The sequence below is a fragment of the Eurosta solidaginis genome, chromosome 5 (genome assembly GCF_040869045.1).
Source record: "Eurosta solidaginis isolate ZX-2024a chromosome 5, ASM4086904v1, whole genome shotgun sequence".
Classification (NCBI taxonomy): Eukaryota; Metazoa; Arthropoda; class Insecta; order Diptera; family Tephritidae; genus Eurosta; species Eurosta solidaginis.
In genome coordinates, this window is record NC_090323.1 from 76,508,379 (window position 1) to 76,530,739 (window position 22,361).

At 36.8% G+C, this 22,361-nt stretch overlaps 2 protein-coding genes across 11 annotated transcripts in view; both read left to right on the plus strand.

Moving 5' to 3' along the window:
• The first annotated feature begins 2,461 nt into the window (after nucleotides 1–2,461).
• Nucleotides 2,462–4,932, plus strand: LOC137253062 (protein transport protein Sec24C-like). Of its 2 annotated transcripts, XR_010953698.1 has the most exons (5): nucleotides 2,462–3,203; nucleotides 3,265–3,695; nucleotides 3,760–3,986; nucleotides 4,047–4,703; nucleotides 4,761–4,932. XR_010953698.1 is itself a non-coding variant. In XM_067789381.1 (4 exons), the coding sequence occupies exons 1-3, from the start codon at nucleotides 3,159–3,161 to the stop codon at nucleotides 4,069–4,071; spliced, it is 297 nt and encodes a 98-aa protein (XP_067645482.1). In that variant the 5' UTR covers nucleotides 2,462–3,158; the 3' UTR covers nucleotides 4,072–4,703; nucleotides 4,761–4,932. The 2 variants fall into 2 exon arrangements, 1 of the variants encoding a protein (XP_067645482.1); XM_067789381.1 differs by lacking the exon at nucleotides 3,265–3,695.
• Nucleotides 4,933–4,945: 13 nt separating this feature from the next.
• Nucleotides 4,946–22,361, plus strand: part of LOC137253063 (protein transport protein Sec24C-like) — a 584,014-nt gene continuing 566,598 nt past the window's right edge. For 4 of the 9 annotated variants that reach the window (XR_010953704.1, XR_010953705.1, XR_010953706.1 and 1 more), the window contains exons 1-2: nucleotides 4,946–5,077; nucleotides 5,131–5,418. The gene's annotated coding sequence lies outside the window, so the exon portion shown is untranslated. Of the gene's footprint in view, nucleotides 5,078–5,130; nucleotides 5,419–5,477; nucleotides 5,656–5,710; nucleotides 5,845–8,191; nucleotides 8,568–8,626; nucleotides 9,163–22,361 lie in introns of those variants that run through there. The other 5 variants (XR_010953699.1, XR_010953701.1, XR_010953700.1 and 2 more) reach the window with 5 other exon arrangements.

The window sequence follows — 22,361 nt, forward strand, 5'->3', positions numbered from 1 at the left end:
CGCCGATACCTCCCGTTGCTTGTGCAACCAGCCGTGCGATGCGCCATGGAGAGGCAATTGCCACAGAAATTGTCCAAAAGTGCTTCACGCATCCGTTCGTCGGGTGTCTTAGAGCGATAGACTGGGCAGAGACGGATCGGGTGCCTAGCCGAACACAAATGGCATGGGACCTTGAAGTAGCTGGCCTTCTTTTCATATGCCCTGCGCAATTGGCCGTAGCGGGCCATGATGCCTGCAATTAGACTCATTAAGTCACATTATATACGTGTCTGTAAAGATTATTTTTCAAAAAAAATATCTGGTTGTGGCTGAGTGAAGAGATTACCTCAAAATTTTGACTTATAAAATTTTTCAGAACCAGGTATACAAATTTTAGAAAAAAAGTTCAAGATTTGGGGTTATCTTTGTGTCCCCTAGTGTATTTTAAATTGCACAAACTTGATATAAAATGTGGTGATGTTTGCTATAAACCACCCTGGGCTCCCACCAACAAGGTGAAAAACTTTGCTGGATTAATGTGTGGACATTATTACACTGGTGGCTAGATCGGTTATAACCACTTCCCTTGTATGTGACAATACACTACTCTTTCTCCTCATACGTTCGTAACGATTTGGTATACGTTTTAATTGGTATCTCCTTGAATAGCAACGCCTTATTTGCTATTAACGACCTACCAGAATATTTGGTACATTTGGCTTTTTGGCTTAAAATGGTGCAGGGTGAGTCAAGTGCTCATTAACTGCGGCCATGGTTGCTTGTTCAGTTTGTACGGTAAAAAAAGTTCAAGATTTGGGGTTATCTTTGTGTCCCCTAGTGTATTTCAGATTGCAGAAACTTGCTATAATTGTGGTGGTGTTTACTATAAACTACCCTGGGCTCCCACCAACAAGGTGCAGAACTTTGCTGAAATAATGTGTGGACATTATTACACTAGTGGCTAGGTCGGTTATTACCCCTTCCCTAGTATGTAGAGTATTTCAGATTGCAGAAACTTGCTATAATTGTGGTGGTGTTTACTATAAACCACCCTGGGTTCCCACCAACAAGGTGCAAAACTTTGCCGGAATAGTGTGTGGACATTATTATGGTCTATTTCAGACCTAAATGTAGCTAATATTCAAACCTTGTGCGTTGGCACAGGAGGAAAATGAAACTCACGGAAACACAATGAAGGGGAAATTCAAAAATTACAAGATTTCGCTCATTTTTTTTTTTCATTTTTTTAATTTTTTTTTACTTTTTAGTTAAAATTAAAAATTTTGATTTGTGTGAATGCAAAAAAAACTTGGTAAAGGCATTTCCTGAAAGGAGAAATGTCATTATGAAAAAATCCACGAGGTTGTACGGTAGCAGAGCGGTAAGTATTGTAAATTTATTTGTGGTGTCCTTTTACTATTATTTCTTTCTTATATTTTCAGGGAAAAATGCAATCAAATGGTCGTTTAAAAATTTTCGATAAGTTGTGAAATGGTGAAACAGAGTTGCCAAAAGTAAAATATTGCATACAAATAACTGATAACAAAATTTTATTATGGCAACTCTGATAAAATGCAACCGCGCTCTGGTTTTATGTATACATACTATAGTATAGAGAAATATTAGTTTCTTTATTCACTCAAATGCTAAATAACATAAGAATATTCGTAGTAAAAAATATAAAAGTTGTATTGCCCCTCTTCATTTACCTTCATTTTAAATTAAATTCACTCCAATGAGTACGCTGTACTCCCATGTGACCTTCATGTAAATTTTTTAGTATTTCGCTTCGTAATATACTAGGAATGACTATTCTATTATTTTTAAAGATAACATTTTCTACGACAGTTAGCTCCTCTTTAATCTTGTAACACGGCTGTATTTCTTTGTCTACAAGCTTTTTCTCACATGGCCATCCATTTTTGATATATTCAAATAATTTTAAGAATATTTTGTCTGATTTAGAAAAATTTCGAATCTCTTCAATTTTACTATTCGAAATATCGATATGTTTTGTTAGTAAATCGCAATGAATGGTCAAGTCTTCATCAAACTCACTCAATGCATTTTCTTGCAAAGGTGCTATGGAAAGCGTATCAGCTATAAAAAGGTATTTACCTGGTTTGTACTCTACTTCTAAACATACTGATGAAACTTTGTGCACAAATAGTATCGCTAAAAGCTCCCTTTCAATTTGTGCATAGTTGATTTGACATTGAGTAAGCGATGCTGATGCATACGCAATTGGTTGCTTCCCTGCAAAAATCGTGTGACCAAAAACGCACACAAACACACGAATTTTTGACAGGGGTGACGATTTGGAATGAAAAATTCTTCAAATGAAATAGCATGTTGACAAATTTAGCTTTCCCACAATATATCGTGCTCTCTCGCACCTATTATTTTTATAGGGATAGCAAAATACGTAATTTTTGCGTGCAAAAAAATTCGCCATTTCTAATTCAGCAGAGACAGCAAAACATTTGGTGGTCGAAAATTGTTTCAATTTTGAGAGTTTTAAATGGAATATCTCCGGAAATATTTAAAATTAATAGGGAGTTCTCCAGATCACATATATATATATTTTAAAGCTCGCAAACTTATAATTTAAAAGTAATTTGGTGTTAAAGTTTGCAAATTTCTATACAAATTTTATATGTGTATACGTATATATATGTGGCAGCACAGCTTTGTAATGTCATCAATAAAATATATGTATATATATATATATATATATATATATGTGCATGTTGCTACAAAAGCGCGATTGATTTAATAAAAACATTTATAATAAGTGAAAACAATGCAAAAATGAAATGTGAAATATACTAAAATGCAATTTAAGTTTATCGTTGCCAATTTATATAGATATGTATGTGGATTAAGGTTTTGAAAGATGTGTAAATTGTAATTTAAAGTTCTATAGAAATTTGTTAAATTTGCAAACTTTAACAACAAATAACTTTTAAATTATAAGTTTGCGCTCTTTAAAATATATATATTTGTGATCGGGAGAACTCCCTTTTTCATTTGATACCAAGTTTTACCCCGAACTCGGGGGTGCTATTCTAAAATTTTCCCAAAGTCTTTAATATACAATGATTTTTGCTGTTTATTTCGACAAAAATTTTTGATTTGATTTTTGTGCTCATCGAAAGAATTCACAATTATATAGCACCATGCCGCGAATAATGATAAAAGGTGGTGTGTGGAGAAACACTGAGGTAAGCATTTGACGCGACTGGTTACTCTTGGCCGTTTATTAACTAAATTGATAACTTTCAGGATGAAATCCTCAAAGTAGCTGTAATGAAATATGGCAAAATCCAGTGGTCACGTATTGTATCACTGCTGCATCGCAAATCTGCCAAGCAATGTAAGGCACGCTGGTACGAATGGCTTGATCCTAGCTTAAAGAAGACAGAATGGTCACGCGAGGAGGATGAAAAGTTTTTGCATTTTGCCTAATTAATGCCAACACAATGGCGTAAAATTGCGCCGATTATTTCAGAGGGTTAACTGGCACCAATTGTTCACACCAAATTGTTAGGTACAGGATTCGCCACGGGTAGGTGAGGTTGGCAATCACAACCCCTTGAATCATTTTGGTCGGCAGGTATGCCGCGGATATATTCTTGGCACTTGTTATTGATGGCTTTTATGATGCCACCAACACAACCTGGACAGACGCCACGTCCGGACGTCCTGGTTATAATGTATGCTAATACAACTAATAATTTACAAATTTGCTGATGATTATTTTTGTGTTATTTTCTTTAGCAACCACCTGCACCTGTTACTGGTAAATATCAACAGCCGCAACAGTATGATCAAGCCCAACGCCGTTTAGATCCCGATCAGATGCCAAATCCGATAAGCGTTATCATTGAAAATCAAAATAGCGCTGGTGGTGCTTTTATTACTAATGAACAGGGTTTATTATCACCATTGGTGACCACAAAATATGTGGTAGAAGATCAGGGTAACTCCTCGCCACGTTACGTTAGGTATCGATAATCGAAATTAATGTTTTGTTTGGCAATTACATTGATCTTTCTTCTTTGCAGGTCGTTGTTGTTGTTGTTGTTGTAGCGATAAGGTTGCTCCCTGAAGGCTTTGGGGAGTGTTATCGATGTGATGGTCCTTTGCCGGATACAAATCCGGTACGCTCCGGTACCATAGCACCATTAAGGGCTAGCCCGACCATCTCGGGAACGATTTATGTGGCCACATTAAACCTTCAGGCCATTCCCTCCCTCCCTACCCCCAAGTTCCATGAGGAGCTTGGGGTCGCCAGAGCCTCGTCTGTTAGTGAAACAGGATTCGCCGCGGATAGGTGAGGTTGACAATTGGGTTTGGAGAAGCTATATATTGCGCTGGCAACCTGAAAGGTTGCGCTACACAGCCCCTTGAATCTGGTATTTTAGTCGACTCTTACGACAGGCATACTTACCGCGGGTATATTCTGATCTCCTAACCCGCTGGGGTTTTGCGGTCGTCTTTGTATTGCATACATGCAACAGCTGATTTATTAAAAACAACAGCTTTGTCCATTACACTTACCGCATCACCAATGGCACGAACGGTTGAGGGTGAATATGAGCCACCCATTGTAAATTTTGGTGAATTGGGTGCAATTAGATCTAATCGTTGCAAGGCTCAGTAGCAACTTGTAGATGCTGGTCGTCGTTTCCAATGTCTAATGTGTAAAGTAACAAGAGATGGTAAAAAAAATCTTTCACTTTTACTTGTGTTCATTGATCCATATTTTTTCTCAACAGTGCCAACTGCATATTTCCAACATTTGGGCCATACCGGACAGCGTGTCGATAAATATGAACGTCCTGAACTTGTATTGGGTACATGAGTATTTGTGTAAAAAATGCTTGGGTACCGATAGCTCTCATGGTAAACCTCAACTCATATCCACATCAATGCCTCGCATTCAATTGGGTTCACATAGTAAGGACAAGCATATTGTTGATTCCAGTAGTAAGGCCACAATTTCAAATGATGGGGCAACCATTATGAAACTATTGGATATTGTGAATCCAGCCGTAAAACTCTAGTAGACATCGCCAAATTTCAAAATGCTGAGGTAAGTTTTTTGTTATATTAGAATGTGTAGAATAAAAATGTTTCTCTTATCAGGTCGGCGATGGCACCACTTCAGTAGTACTTTAAGCAGGTGAAATCTTAAAACAAGTTAAACCATATGTTGAGGAAGGCGTGCATGCACGTATCATCATTAAAGCTATACGTAAAGCATTATAATTATGCATGACCAAAATATAACATGGCTGTACATGTGGAAGCGCCAATCAAAGGAACAACAAAGTGCTTTATTGGAAAAATGCTCTGCCACAGGAATGTCCTCCAATGTCCAAGAGTATCAGAAAATTGTTAATGCTGAATGGCGTCTCCTGTACAATAAAATAGGTAAGTAAGGCGCCAATGTTGTGTTTTCTAAACTGCCAATTGGTGATGTTGGTACACAGTATTTTGCAGATCGTGAAATGTTGTTAGTGTACCAGAAGAAGATTTGAAACGTACAATGAAAGCTTGTGGTGGAGCTGTTATGACTACAGCTAATGATATTAATACAAAGGGGTTTGGGTCAATGTGATTACTTTGAAGAACGTCAAGTTGGTGGTGAACATTTCAACATTTTCCAAGGTTTGATAGTGGGTTTGACATTAACTTCATTTTTATAGTTTATAATTATTTAAAGGTTGCGTTAATGCTAGAACATATACATTGATTTTACGTGGCGGTGCCGAACAATTTTTGAAAGAAACTGAGCTTCGTTACATGATGCTATAATGATTGTGCGGCGTACAATTAAACATGATTCTGTTGTTGCTGGTAAGTGAAAATACAAATTGAAAAAAATTTCTAATCTTAAATTGTTAAGTAAAATTATGAAAAGATTGTGTCCAACTCCGGAAGAAAAAACTATAAAATTTGTGTCAGTGAAATGATAATTATTGCTTTTGGTTGTTATTTTGAGGCATCGTCATCGAGTTCCTTCTGATCGTATATGCCGGTTCTTTTGCATTCTTTTACATGCATAAAGTGCCGTTTAAGCCTTCCTCACCCTCTCCTCCACGTTGAGCTTCCATGACAGCTTACTGTCTAGGGTCATTCCTAGATATTTTGTGCAAGGTTTCCCCGTAGGGTCGCCCCTCCTAACTTAGGCCTGGTCCAATTAGGGACCTTGTACCTCTTTGTAAACAAGACCATATGCAACGTCATCTGCGTAAACCGTAAGTTTTTCTGGTCCCTCGTAGAATCCCCTAAGCAGTTGGTTAATGACCAGCGTCCACAGCAGAGGTGATAGCACCCGGAGTGCCCCTGTCCACTAATTTCGTCGCCGCGTACGATCCCCATTGCGATGTAATCTTACTGCAGTTTAACATGCAGTCGATCCATCTGGGTAAGGCTGGATGTACTTTAACGTAATTAAGAACATCAATAATCGCCCATTTAGAAAGCCCCGGCAATGCTTAAGAAGACTTCTAGAGCATATTCCTTATATTCCAGGGCTTTTTCTATGCTTATTACCACCCTATGCAATGCGGTGTCTACTGACTTGCCCTTGGTGTACGCCTGTTGTGTTGTGGAGAGCAGCTTTTCATCCACGTTGGACTTTATGTACACATCTATCAGCCTCTCAAAGGTTTTGAGCAGAAATTATGGGTCTATAATCTTTGGGATACACGTGACCGATCTTCCCCGCCTTTGGTAGGAAAGCTACACGAGCAGTTCTCCAAGAGTGCGGTACATGATTCAGTTTATGCACCCATCGAATATTATTTTAAGCCATCCCACGACCGCCCTACTTGAAATTTGTAGCATGGCCGGACATGTACCATCTGAGCCCGGCGATTTCACCACCACTACGAGGTCCTCAGTAGTGTAATTAGGTAGCATATATGAATGCAGCTGTTTCCTTACCATTACTACAGCTCGCACCCGTCCTTCCGTTTGCGCATAGTAAACGCCAAATCCGCGCGCGCTAAGTCCAGAACCCTTTCCTCCCGATGGAAGCCACGGCTCCTGGATCAGCGCGTTAGGAGGAGGAGTTCGCTCGACGCCACTTTACTGTGTTGGAGGTTTATCTGTATGACTCGCAGTACCAATGGGCTGCTTGTCCCCCTCCAGCACCTTCATCGTGACGTCGTCGTCCTCCTCTACCCCTTTTGGTTTAGAGTGTTCGAAGCCCCCTTCAGCCTCTTGTACCTGTTGTGCCGGGTGTTCCTCTGTGCGACTCACAGCACCATTTGGCTGCTGGTCCCCTTCTAACACATTCGGGGTGACGTGGGCTACCTCCACCTGTCTTTTTTCCCTTAGGCTTTTGAGGTCCTTTTCGACGTCCACCTTGTTAGGACTTTAATACCCGCGACTTCTTTTCCTGAGTCGCATATACATTTTGCCTGTACCTAAGGACATTTTTCCAAGCTGCGCGTACAATATATCCTCCGCTGATCCGATGTTGTCGCGCGCTATCATCTTCATACCATTATACCATCCCCCGAATCAAAGGTTGGAAGGAGCTTACTTGGTTATTCCCGCATCATCTTAAGCATTAAGCTAATAAGCTCCTTTTCTACAGATCTGGAGATCGGCTAAGACCTCACACCAACGACGATTTTCGTTACAATTGCTAGTGCATGCTCTCCAAGATGTAGATCCTGATCGAAAGTCACACCCAAAATTTTAGGGTGTAAGAGAGTCGGTAGGGTAATGCCATATGGTCGACATTTGGCGCGGTCATGTTTTAAATAAGGTCACCGATGATTTGGTTGGTGACAATATCAGGTTTCGCGAGGCGACAAAACTGGAGAGATTGGGGAGATAGCTGTTTATTTTATTACAAAGCTCATCGATGTAGGAAACAATAGCATAGGCGTAGAAGCAATAGTGACACCTGGTGGTAAAGGTAGCTATTGATATGTAGAAGTTAAGCAGAAGTTCGAATATGAGTTTTTTAAGTTATAGCAAAAAAAGCGTTGAGAATTTTTAATATCTTACCAGGTACCTTCCTACATGTTTCTAAGAATGAAGAATAAAACCTATTCAAACTAAATTTTCACCAGGACAAAGCCGCTGAGACTTCGCTATACTTTAACATACAATACGTTTCCCCATTTTAGCACAACTATCATTTTTTGATTTTATTAAATTTTATAAAATGTTTCTTCCTCTACAGTTCCATTTCGGTATTGGATGGCTTTCGCATTTTCTCCATCAATAACTGTGAAAAGGTGGAAGAAATCTATGCGTGTAAATCTCACATATTATCTTGGTCGAGCGTTTCTTCAATAGCTCTCTAGTGGTGATGGTGACAGCAGAGAAACCGAACTGTTTACAAATGTTACACTTCAAAAAGAATCAAAATATCTGCCATTGCGTCTACGGCTCAAATACCCACAGTATATGAATGAATCGATTGCACCTAATTGTCTGCCTAACGGATAGTATACATATTCATCAAATCGAAAATATTGCACCAAACGAACTGGGTCTGAATACTGAAACAGTACACATATTCAAAATCGATGAGGAGGCTGTGATGATGGTATAGGGTGAGTTGTTGAATAACATACGAAAACCACTTTAACCCATCTATATATTTGCATTACAGCTAAAGCCTTACAAACAGCAAAAATTGCTGGCGCCAAGCAATTGGAAAAGGCAGTGAAGCTTTCATCACACCGTACGGATGGTGTAAAGTTAGAAACTGCTGTTGTAACAGCTGCCACCGACACAACGGTCATCTCTACTTCGCCGAGTAGCGGATCGTCCGACTATCTATCGAAGACAGTATAATCATATCTTTTGCCAACACAGGTTAGCGATGTGCATGCACAGGAAATGATTTCAATTGGAAAACAAAAATCAATTAAGAGAGTTGATTTATTATTAAAGTATTTACTTTTCTTTATATCAACAGTATTAATTTAAGTTGCAATATCACGTACATATATAATAAGGGATGGGATACGATTGCTGTCGGAATTAGATTTGGAACCAATCAATACTCCTGTTATGGGTTGTAGAATTATTGTTTGAATAATTAGATTTAGAACAATAATAAGTCTGACTTAATTACAAGTCGTACATTTTTAAGTTCATCAATTATGACAGCAATCGGATTCCACGACACCTTTGAATATTCTTGACCTGAAAAAAGAGTAAACCTAATCTGAATTTCTACTAAGCTTTAAGTTGTAGATTATTCAAATAATTGGAGTTTTTTCTAAAGCTTAAAATTATTTTCTGCTCGCTTAGAAAAGATTTCAATTGGAAAACAAAAACCAATTAAGAGAGTTTATGTTATTATTAAAGTACTTACTTTTCTTTATATCAATTGTATTAATTTAAGTTGCAATATCACGTACATATATAATAAGGGATGTGATACGATTGCTGTCGGAATTAGATTTGAAACCAATCAATACTCCTGCTATGGGTTGCAGAATTTTTGCTTGAATGATTAGATTTAGAACAATAATAAGTCTGACTCAATTACTAGTCGCACATTTTTAAGTTCATCAATTACGACAGCAATCGGATTCCACGACACCTTTGAATATTCTTGATCTGAAAAAAAAGAGTAAATCTAATCTGAATTTCTAATTAGCTTTAAATTGTAGATTTAAATTGATTCAAATAATTGCAGTTTTTTCTAAAGCTTAAAATTATTTTCTGTTCGCTTGGAAAAGATTTCAATTGGAAAACGAAAACCAATTAAGCGAGTTTATTTGTTATTAAAATACTTACTTTTCTTTATATGAACTGTATTAATTTAAGTACAATTTCATGTGCATATATAATAAGGGATGTCGTGATACGATTGCTGTCGGAATTAGATTTGAAACCAATCAATACTCCTGCTAAGGGTTGCAGAATTATTGCTTGAATGATTAGATTTAGAACAACAATAAGTCTGACTCAATTAATAGTCGTACATTTTTAAGTTCTTCAAGTACGAGAGCAATCGGATTCCACGACACCTTTGAATATTTTTGATCTGAATTTATACTAAGCTTTATGTTGTAGATCATTCAAATAATTGGAGTTTTTTCTAAAGCTTAATATTATTTTTTTGCTCGCTTAGAAGAGATTTCAATTGGAAAACAAAAACCAATTAAGCGAGTTTATTTATTATTAAAGTTCTTCTGTTTTATATGAACTGGATTAATATAAGTTCCAATTTCATGTACATATATAATAATATTGAAAATAATAAATATTGAAAATTCAATTTTTTTGGTTCATATTTTATTCATATGGCTGCTCCAGGTAGAGTAAATCTGCAGGTAAAATTCACGTTATATGGCGGTTATATAAATGGTAAAACCGCAGTAAAATTGATTGTCAAATGACTCGAAAATGTAGAGTGAAATGACGGAAAAATGACCGCCATTTGACGAGCATTGTGACGTGTGTGAGCAGCACAGTACTATGCTCACATCCTATAGGTGGGAGCGGAATGCACTATCACATTAATAGGAACGAAACGGAAAATTTGGTCACAAAACCTAATCCGCCCATGCAAAAATGACTATGAATATAACCGCTGCAGAAAGTCACAATGACCGTAAAATGACGTGGAGCGTTTTTGCAGGGTTTTCGTGCATTAATGCAGCCCCTACTGCATATTTGGATGCATCAGCTGATAACGTAATTTTCTTCCTAGGATCAAAGTAGGTCAGAACTGGAGTATTTGACAATTCCTTTTTCAAATTGTTAAACTCACGTTCTTGTATTTCATTCCAATGCCAAACTACCTCTTTTTTTAATAGATCTCTAAGATGTTTATTTTTCTTTCATAATTTTTTTATAAACGCCCCTAAATAGTTGACCATCCCTTTTGTAATTCCGACACATTCTTCGGAGCTGGCATTTCCTTTATAGCTTGTACTTTACTATAGTCTGGGATGACCCCATTCTTATCAAAAATGCGTCCAATAAATCTAATTTTTTCGGTGCAAATTTGAGATTTTTGTCTATTAAATTTAACCCCCACTTGTCTAGCTCTTTCTAACGCCTTGGCCAGAATTCTGTCATGTTCCTCAATGCTCGACGCATAAATCAAAAAATCATCAATGTAAATAATTAGACCATCAATGTCGAATAATTTCCGAATGGAATATTTCCGGCGCTGCACTTATGCCAAAAGGAAGTCTTAAAAATCTATACCGACCAAAAGGCGTATTGAATGTACACAGCTTTGACGATTTTTCATCCAAAGGCAGCATCCAAAACCCACAGTTGGCATCCAACGAGCTAAAAAACTTTGAATCTGTTAATTTTGCCCTACATTCATCAATGTTAGGAAATGGAAAGTGTGGTCAAAGAAGAGCTTTGTTTAAATTTTGCGGGTCTAAACATAATCTCAACTTGCCATTAGGTTTTTTAACCAACACAATCGAATTTACCCATTCGGTAGGTTCACTTTCAGATACGATAACTTCAAGATTGACCATTCTTTCCAATTCCTCTTTTAATTCTTTATACAAAGTATACGGTATTCTTCTTGGTGGATCAATAACTGGGTCATATATACGCCTTAATTTTAAGCTACATTTATTTTTTAAAACGCCTAAACCATTGAATAAGTCTGCATATTCTTCAATAACTCTACACGAAATGGCATTAACATTTTTTATCAAATTTAAATTAATTGCTGTTGATAAATCAATTACATTTTTGCATCTCATATTAACAATGTGAAACACACAACGAAAACTTCTGTTTTTATAAAGTATGTTAGTTCAAACTATACCTACAAGTGGTAACTTTACTCCACTAAAAGTAGCTAAATTTGTCTTAGACTTAGTTATACAATTACCTAGCTTTAAAATGCGTGCCATTTCGTACGATAAAACGTTTGCCTGCGCTCCTGTATCAATTACACATTGAACCTCATAGTTATTGATCGATACTCCCCTGCAAAAATCGTGTGACCAAAAACGCACACAGCCACACGAATTTTTCACAGGGGCGACGATTTGGAATGGAAAATTGTGGAAATGAAATAGCATGCTGACAAATTTTGCTTTCCCACAATGTATCGTGCTCTCTCGCTCCTATTATTTTCATAGGGATAGCAAAATACGTAATTTTTGCGTGCAAAAAAATCCGCCATTTCTAATTCAGCAGAGACAGCAAGACAAATCGATTTTTTGGTTAATTTTTTCAACCTGTTTTTACTACATTTTGCAGAAATTAATATACGCATTCTTTAATATTTTTTGGTCTACTAAAGTGTGTTTTAGCAAAAAAACTCATATCAATTTGTGCATGTTTATAAAGAAAGATAGTGAAATATGTAATTGTATAGTATAAATAATCGTGAGCAATTCTAATGCAGAATAGTAAATTTTGATTTCCACATACATACAAGAAAAAAATTCTTGTTACAGTGCTTATATGGATCTACTTACAAAATACATACCATTAAGATTTATTATCCAAAATTGAAAAAAATGATTAGAAAATTCGGTGTAAAAAACGACTATGTGTGCAATAAAATATACTCTCTTGTTTAGTTACCCATCCATGGTCTCCATTAATTATTGTGACGGAGGTGTATTTGCAGCAGCAAAGTGAACCCAAACAGTGTAGGTCGTGGTGGTTGTTGTTCATGGTCCGCATCAACTGGACCAGGTGGGGCAATGACACCACATCCAGTTATACCAAGGTATATACCACAACAGCCACTAGGTAATGCAATGCCACGATAGCAGCAGCAACAACCTCCCCAGGCTGGCTATCATCGTTGATTTATAAAAAAAACAGTGTCATGCATCTGTAATACTTAAATATATTCGTCTGTTGAAACAGTTTCCACGATTCACTGTTCAACGAAAGCAGCAGCTCAGCGTATGCCACCACCGAACAGCTGATAACAAAAAAGTGGATGCACAGCAGTTTAAGGCCAAAATGGAAGTTGGGGAAATAGCTGAAAATAAGGTAAATATATGTTTCGCGTTATTAACAAAATCGCCTAAATTTATGAATTAACAGATCGCTACGAACAACAAAGCACCCGAACGTGTGATCAAAGAAAGCACTACAGAAATTATTGCCGGCGGGGCCGTATTCTACAATCCAGTACAAGAATTTAATCGTGATTTAAGTATTTCAGTACTTAATGTATACTCAAAGCGGTTGATAAGAGAGCAGGAAGCGGCGGCGCATAAAAATGCACAAAATACAAACGAAAGCAATGCTAATGACAAGAAACCATACACGGCTGGTGTAAAATACGAATATTGGAAGCGCTTGCTGCAACAGGTTTACGTAGCATACGTTATGCAAAAGAAGTAGCAGGCGTGCGTGGAATTGTTGCAAGTGATCTATCTAAGGTGGCAGTAGATTCCATTAGCGTAAATATGCGACACAATGGAGTGGAACATTTAATTGTGCCAAGCGAAGGGTATGCAATGTAGGTTTGATATACGATTCAATAGCTAGTGATTTAACTGTAATAATAATAAAATTCGCAATAGGACTCTCATGTACCTTTCAACTTCATATGAGAAGCGTTTCGATGTTATAGACCTAGATCCTTATGGTTGTCCGAATCGCTTTCTGGATGGCGCTATACAATCACTGACGAGTGGGGGTTTATTACTTGTAACTGCGACTGATATGGCTGTGCTGGCTGGCAATACGCCTGAAGCCTGCTATGCCAAATGTAGTTCTGTGCCTTTGCTTATGAAATGCTGCCATAAGATGGGATTGCGTATACTATTGCATTGCATTGAAACGCACGCTAATCGTTATGGAAAATATATTGAGCCACTTTTGAGCATTTCTGCCGATGTTTATATACGCGTATTTGTGCGTGTGCATAGTAGTCAAGCGAAGTGTAAATATAGCATGAGGTTGGTATACAGCATTTTGGCCTTTTACCACAATCCAATTACGTACCATATCTTTATATTATGAACACAGCAAACAATCAATGATATTTCAATGCACTGGTTGTGATACCTATACGCTACAGCCTATGGGTATTGTTAAAAGCAAGATCTCAGATAAAGGCAATGCGGAAGTAAAATGCGGTATATATGCGGTAATATTATTATTATTATTTATTTATTATTACGGCGTTTTAAGCCTAAAACTTAGATTATTACAAATTATAAATATATTTTAATAATAACTGGTGGTCCCAACGGGCGAGTCTTGGAGTCATCTCATTGGGAGGTTGGAAGGACGTGTTCGCAATCCTGCCCTACTCCAAGACGTATGATTACACAGTTTTATTATTTATGCTGTCGGAATGCATTTGATTCCGGTCAACCCAAAAGCTAGCAGCTCAGCAGAACGAGCCACTTTTATCGGACGGTTGGAAAGGACGCGTTTCCAATCCTCCCTGTACCAGCTTTTATGTACACACAGCCAACTATAATAAATCATTGTTGTAGGAATATACGTGATTCACATGCACACTCCAACTGTTTGTCTGGGACGATATTTTCCGAAATTCTTTCCCAATTTGAATGCGAGCGATATATGTTTTTGACCTGATGCATAAGGTTCCTCTGTGTGTATTTGGATTGCCATGTACGCTCAAGGATCAGTAACATGAAATACAGATACAAAATATTTTATCTTATTGGAAGGGTTTTGCAATATTCTAATAAACTTTTTTTGAAGGTGTTTAAGTTTTCACAATTTTTAACATGATTAGGTAGTTCATTAAAACATTTCAGGCCTTTGTAAAATATATTTTGCTTGTCCATTTCTGTTTTGAGAAGAGGTAATCTAAAATTATTATTTTCCCTGATTATGTAAGAATGGGTTTCATTCACATAAACAAGTTTTTCACTTAGGTAGGCTGGTAATTTACCATGCTTGATATAAAATACAAATTTCATACTATGGTAAAATATCAACTGTTTCACACTCAACCAGTTTAGTGCATCAAGCATACTCTTTATGGAAGTGTCGTACCTCGCTTTCAATATAAATCTCATAGCTTTGTTTTGCATAATTTGTAACCTGTCTACTTGTGTTTCATTGGCAATAAATAATATTGTAGGGCAATATAAGAAGTGCGGTTCTATGATGGATCTATATACTTTCAACTTATATTTCTTACTAATAAGTTTACACGATCTCTTCCAAAATCCAATTTTTTTGCCAATTTTGGCAACAATATGATCCGTAAACCTCAGTTTATTGTCAATCAGGATCCCTAAGTACTTAAATATTTTGACATCCTCAATGCTTGTATTCATTATTTTTAGATCTAAATTAAGTGATTCTTTATTGGTCGTCCTAGATAAAACCATGAACTTAGTTTTGTTAATGTTAAGCTTGAGTTTATTAATGCAAAGCCATCTATACAACGAGTCCAAATCCTTTTGCATTTTGCTCCTTGCTATTGAAATGTCCGTTTCATTTACTTCAAGTAGCGCATCATCTGCAAACAACCTGATTTTACTATATTTCAGTGCTGATGATATATCGTTTATGTAAATGTTGAACAGGATTGGTGCTAATACCGACCCTTGTGGTAAACCTATGTCCACATGTGCCTCGGATGAGACTACTGACTCGATGGTTGTTCTTTGTTTCCGGTCTGATAAGAAGCTTCTAAACCACTGCAATTCATTTTCCCTAATACCAATTTTTTGTAGTTTATCGAGCATTATATTCCTATCAATTGTTTCGAAAGCTCTTTTCAGGTCAATGAAAACCGCTACTATATGTTTTTTCAGACTCAGCTCTTCCTTCCAGCTAGATATGACGTAATTTAAGGCCGTCTCGCAAAAGTGCTTTTCTCGGAAACCGGATTGTCCCTTTATAAGGATTTTATTATTTTCTAAGCAATTAAGCAGTTGATTTTTTATTACAATTTCTAGAATTTTTTCTATGTTCGGCAATGTATTTATCGGCCTTAGTTCTTCTGCCATTATTGAACCTTTTACTTTCCTAATTGGTACTATTGTCGAAATTTTCCACATGTCTGGCACTATTCCAGTAGTCATGGATTTGTTTATAGCGGTTGCATAGAAGAAACCCATGTACTATACCGAATCTTTAATTACGCCTTCTGAAAGTAAATTTTTCCCCCCAGTTTTATTTTTGAACCTTTTTGCTATACGTGTAACATCCTCAACCGTAATTTCTTCGAATTTATATTTATATAAAATAATATATACCTATTATATTATTAAGATATACCTATATATTATATTAAATAATATATACCTATTATTAAAAATTAATACAAACAATATTTTCAACATTTTTTTCTCGATTTACGAACACATTTAGAAAGGCTAAAACGCCTGCTAAAGAGCCGGTATCTTGCCAACGCTTTAGCTTGGATTTAGAGGAGGATCTACAAACTTTGCTAGAAGCACGTGCAGCTCCTCGTGTAGCGAATATGGATCAACACGAAAGTAACGTTGCAATGAACAAAATATTTGAAATGGATGATGAAAATAAATCCAACAATGCAAACACTATAAAGAGGATTCCTTATAATTTTTCAACGAAGGCATCTTGTGACGAAACTATATTCAAATGCCAACAGCAACGTACGTCTGATGAAAGTTTTATGGCTTTGGAAAAAATGTGTGATAAAACAGCATTCGATCCTGATAGCACACTATTTAAGTACATACCTAGCGAGAACAAGGATATGGTTATAGAAGATGCTAAAAAGCGCAGCGCCGATGGAAATTATTTTAAAACCCCTTGTAAACAAGGTAAGTGAATATACAACATATTGAAAGTTGATAAGATTGTGTGGTTTAAATTTAATAATATAATTTTAGAACTACAAGAAATAGATGAAGAAGCACAATCATTGCAACGTCTATTGCATGACTTATGCGTACAGGAGCAGCATCAATTGGATAATGAAACTCCTTTAAAAAGTATTGATGTAACACTCCTAGAAGATATTGAAGCGCCATCTAAAATGTGGGACTCCACAATAGTGGGCGATACCACTTTACAAACTTCACCTTTGAAAATGGTGAGACTTCTCAGACCATCTACTATACTAGAGGAAAATTGCGAAGATCAGTCTAATAGTTCTTTGGGTGGTGATGATGTATCATCACACATAAGCTTTCAAAGCGCTCAAAAAGGCAGTGAAACTTCAGCGACAACAAGCTGTTATAAAACAGCACATGACACCAGAGGCGCAAGTGCACCCAGGAAAGTTTCACATTATACCAAAGCGAGCCCTCCGAAGAATCGCATGAACTGGAAAAAAGTATAATATTGATAAACCTAGATAACACACTAGAGCCGCCAGCAAATGAGCATGCAACTGTGACTGAACTTATCACCAATGATAATAAAAATATGCATGGCAGTGAAAAACTATCTTCCAGCGCGTCCTTTGATGATTCTTTAGGAGTAATTGAGTTGTCGGATGATGAGTCAGATGAAACGGGCGGAAATTTAAACAAAAGTGTCTTTATTAAAGAGGAGAAAGAACAACAACAGAAGGAAATTGCAATAGAGCCAATAGCACGAAATGCGGAAAGCATGCTCAGTAATTACCATAACAAAAGTTCTATTGACTTTGAAGAATCATTTGAAAATGATAAAGAAAATCGTAGTTTGTTCAATGAGAGTACCGAAAAATCATTGCACGTCAATGATACCATGGAAGAAGTTGAGTACATGATGAAAAAAGGTATGCAGTATATGCAAGCCGCTGAACCTACAACAAAACTGGGTAATCTATCGCCAACCGTAAATGAAACCCAAATGGTGGTGAAACCATTACAGGAACGCCGAAAAAAGCAAAAAGCAACTGTGGCTCGCCAGCTAAAAAGTTTATCAATGGAAAACCTACAGCTGTTGTAACAGGCACTAAAGGTATGCTGGCAAGAGTTTTTATTTTTATAATCATTTGTTGAAATAATTCTAAAGACCTTGTGAAGTCATACCATATCTCATTAAAGATGTTGATGTTGTAGCGATAAAGACACTCGAAGGTTTTAGGGAGTGTTAACGATGTAGATGGTCCTTTTTCGGATGTAGATGCGTACACTCCGGTAACAAGCACTATTGTTCCCAGTGCATTAGGGGGCTTAGAATATAGACGCGGCAGGTCTGCCTGTTGGAGGAGGCGACTAAAATACCAAATTGATTCAAGGGGTTGCCAGCGCAATATATAGATACTACAACCCAATTGTCAACTTCCCCTAAGCATGGTGCTTTTGGGGTGAGAGGGCGGAATGGCCTTGAAGGTTTCATGCTGCTATAACATGTTTGCCTGTTACTTTTAGCTCATCTTGATTGGATTGCCATTTGGAGGCGATAGTTTTGAGCACAGTAGAGAATGAGGGCACACCCCAACTGCAAGTAATTAAAATAAAATCAACTTTAGCACTGGTTGTTGTTGTTGTTTTAACAGTGCTTCGCCCCATCCAATAGGTCTGACTAATCACAAATTTTCATCAATATCCTCTAACGGGAGTCCAAGGAAACTTGCTGTTTCAACAGGGTTGGACCATAAGGAAAGGGGTGTTAGAGGCGTTGGTTCCACATTACAATTAAAGAGATGGCTGGTGTCATGTGGGGACACATTGCAAGCGGGGCATACATTTTGTATGTCGGGGTTGATTCTGGATAGGTAAGAGTTTAACCTGTTAAAGTATCCAGAACGAAGTTGAACTAGAGTGAGTCGCTTTTCTCTGGGGAGGACGTGATCTTCCGCAAGTTTTGGGTACTGTTCTTTGAGTACTGGATTCACCGGGCAATTCCTAGCATAAAGGTCCGACGCCTGTTTGTGGGGCAGCATTTTGGCAGGCCTGTATTTTCTTCCAGTGAGTAACCTTTAGGCTTGGCGACCATATCGGAGACGCGTACCATGCAAACGTCTATTTATATTTACCCCAACTACTGCCGATTTATCGAATTACATTAAATGTTTGTTACAGCTCTGGATTTTCGTTACAAGTATTCGTGCTAGTGCATGCTCTCCAAGATGTATGTAGATCCTGATCGAAAGTCACACCAAAAATTTTAAGGTGTAAGACAGTCGGTAGGGTAATGTCATATGGTCGACATTTGGCGCGGCCATGTTTTAAATAAGATCACCGATGATTTGGTTGGTTACAATATCAGGTTTCGCGAGGCGACAAACCTGGAGAGATTGGGGAGATAGCTGTTTATTTTATTACAAAGCTCATCGGTGTAGGAAACAATAGCATAGGCGTAGAAGCAATAGTGACTCCTGGTGGTAAAGGTAGCTATTGATATGTAGAAGTTAAGCAGAAGTTTGAATATGAGTTTTTTTTAAGTTATTGCAAACAAAACGTTGATGATTTTTAATATCTTATCAGGTACCTTCGTACATGTTTCTAAGAATGAAGAATAAAACCTATTCAAACTTCGCTTTACTTTAACATACAATAATTTACCCCATTTTGACACAACTATCATTTTTTGATTTTATTAATTTTATAAAAAGTTTCTTCCTCTACAGTTCAATTTACTTATTAGATGGTAAAGATGGCTTCGCATTATCTCCATCAGTAACTATGACAAGGTGGCCACAGCGTGACTCGGAGCGTCTCTTCAATAGCTCTCTAGTGGTGATGGTGACAGCAGAGAAACCCAACTGTTTATAAATGTTACACTTCAAAAAGAATCAAAATATCTGCCATTGCGTCTACGGCTCAAATACCCACAGTATATGAATGAATCGAACGCACATAATTGTCTGCCTAACGGATAGTATACATAATTAAATCGAAAATATTGCACAAAACGAACTAGGTCTGAATACTGAAACAGTACACATATTCAAAATCGATGAGAAGGCTGTGATGATGGTAAAGGGTGAGTTGTTGAATACCATACGAAAACCACTTTAACCCATCTATATATTTGCATTACAGCTAAAACTTTACAAACAGCAAAAATTGCTGGCGCCAAGCAATTGGAAAAGGCAGTGAAGCATTCATCACACTGTACGGATGGTGCAAAGTTAGAAACTGCTGTTGTAACTGCGGCCACCGACACAACGGTCATCTCTACATCGCCGAGTAGCGGCTCGTCCGACTATCTATCGAAGACAGTATAATCATATCTTTAGCCAACAGAGGTTAACGATGTGCTTGCACAGGAAAAGATTTCAATTGAACCAAATTAAGAGAGTTCATTTATTATTAAAGTACTTACTTTTCTTTATATCAACAGTATTAATTTAAGTTGCAATTTCATGTAATAAGGTATGCCGTGATACGATAGCTGTTGGAATGAGATTTGAAACCAATCAATACTCCTGCTAAGGGTTGCAGAATTATTGCTTGAATGATTAGATTTAGAACAATAATAAGTCTGACTCAATTACTAGTCGTACATTTTTAAGTTCATCAATTACGACAGCAATCGGATTCCACGACACCTTTGAATATTCTTGATCTGAAAAAAAAGAGTAAATCTAATCTGAATTTCTAATTAGCTTTAAGTTGTAGATTTAAATTGATTCAAATAATTGGAGTTTTTTCTAAAGCTTAAAATTATTTTCTGTTCGCTTGGAAAAGATTTCAATTGGAAAACGAAAACCAATTAAGCGAGTTTATTTGTTATTAAAATACTTACTTTTCTTTGTATGAACTGTATTAATTTAAGTTACAATTTCATGTGCATATATAATAAGCGATGTCGTGATACGATTGCTGTCGGAATTATATTTGAAACCAATCAATACTCCTGCTAAGGGTTGCAGAATTATTGCTTGAATGATTAGATTTAGAACAATAATAAGTCTGACTCAATTAATAGTCGTACATTTTTAAGATCTTCAATTACAACAGCAATCGGATTCCACGACACCTTTGAATATTCTTGATCTGAATTTCTACTAAGCTTTAAGTTGTCGATTATTCAAATAATTGGAGTTTTTTCCAAAGCTTAATATTATTTTTTTGCTCGCTTAGAAGAGATTTCAATTGGAAAACAAAAACCAATTAAGCGAGTTTATTTATTATTAAAGTTCTTCTCTTTTATATGAACTGTATTAATATAAGTTCCAATTTCATGTACATATATAATAATATTGAAAATAATAAATATTGAAAATTCAATTTTTTTTGTTCATATTTTATTCATATGGCTGCTCCAGGTAAAGTAAATCTGCATGTAAAATTCACGTTATATGGCGGTTATATAAATGGTAAAACCGCAGTAAAATTGATTGTCAAATGACTCGAAAATGTAGAGTGAAATGACGGAGAAATGACCGCCATTTGACGAGCATTGTGACGTGTGTGAGCAGCACAGTACTATGCTCACATCCTATAGGTGGAAGCGGAATGCACGATCACATTAATAGGAACGAAACGGAAAATTTCGTCACAAAACCTAATCCGCCCATGCAAATGTGACTATGAATATAACCGCTGGGAAAAGTCACAATGACCGTAAAATGACTAGTCAAATGACGTGGAGCGTTTTTGTAGGGTCGTACAACCCATTCGTCGTTGCTTCTACTCGCTTTATGTAAATTCACTGCCTGCTGCTGTTGCGTATCAATTTCATTCGTTGTTGTTGCTGTTACCATTCCCAGGAAGAGTTCATTTTCACTATGTTCGTCGTCACTTGCATTGCTCACCTTATTGACATATTTGCTTTTGTTGTTGCCGTCATTCGCCTTCTTTACGCCGTTTCGTTGATGAAGTCTACTTTGAGTTTTTGGTTGTTGTTGTTTTGTTTTATTATAACACATGGTTGCGAAATGACCTTTCTTTTGACACTTGTAACAAGTTGCCTCCTTTGCTGGACATTTATATTTATGAGTTTGCCCACATTTTTGACATAATTTTTGACTCTTTATTTTGTTGTAGTCTTTTTTAACCACCGCAACATACTTTTCTTCGTTATCAGCCACACATCTTAGTTTCTTTGAGTTTTCTTTAGCACATTCTATGTTTTTTGCAATTTCAATTGCTTTTTCTAGCTTAATGGCACTTTCAGAGAGCAGCCGTTCTTTTATCTGGCTGTGTATACTTCCTAAGCCACAAACAAAAATATCACGCACCAAATTTTCGCGTATGCTACCAAAGTCACAAGAAAGACTGAGGTTTTTTATTTGTGTTAAGAATTCGTCCATACTTTCATCAGGCATCTGCTTTCTCGAAAAAAATGTGTGCCTTTCCATGGCAATATTCACCTTAGGTATGAAGTAATTGTCGAACTTCTTTAATAGGTTATCATATCTTACAGTGTCTATTTCTTCATTAAAAGAGTTGAATATTGTTAGACACTCAGGCCCTAGATGGTGCAATAAAAACGCCACTTTTCGTTGGTCTGATTGTTCCTCTAGACCCGACGCACGCATAAAAATCGAAAATTTGCTTTTCCAATTTTTCCATATC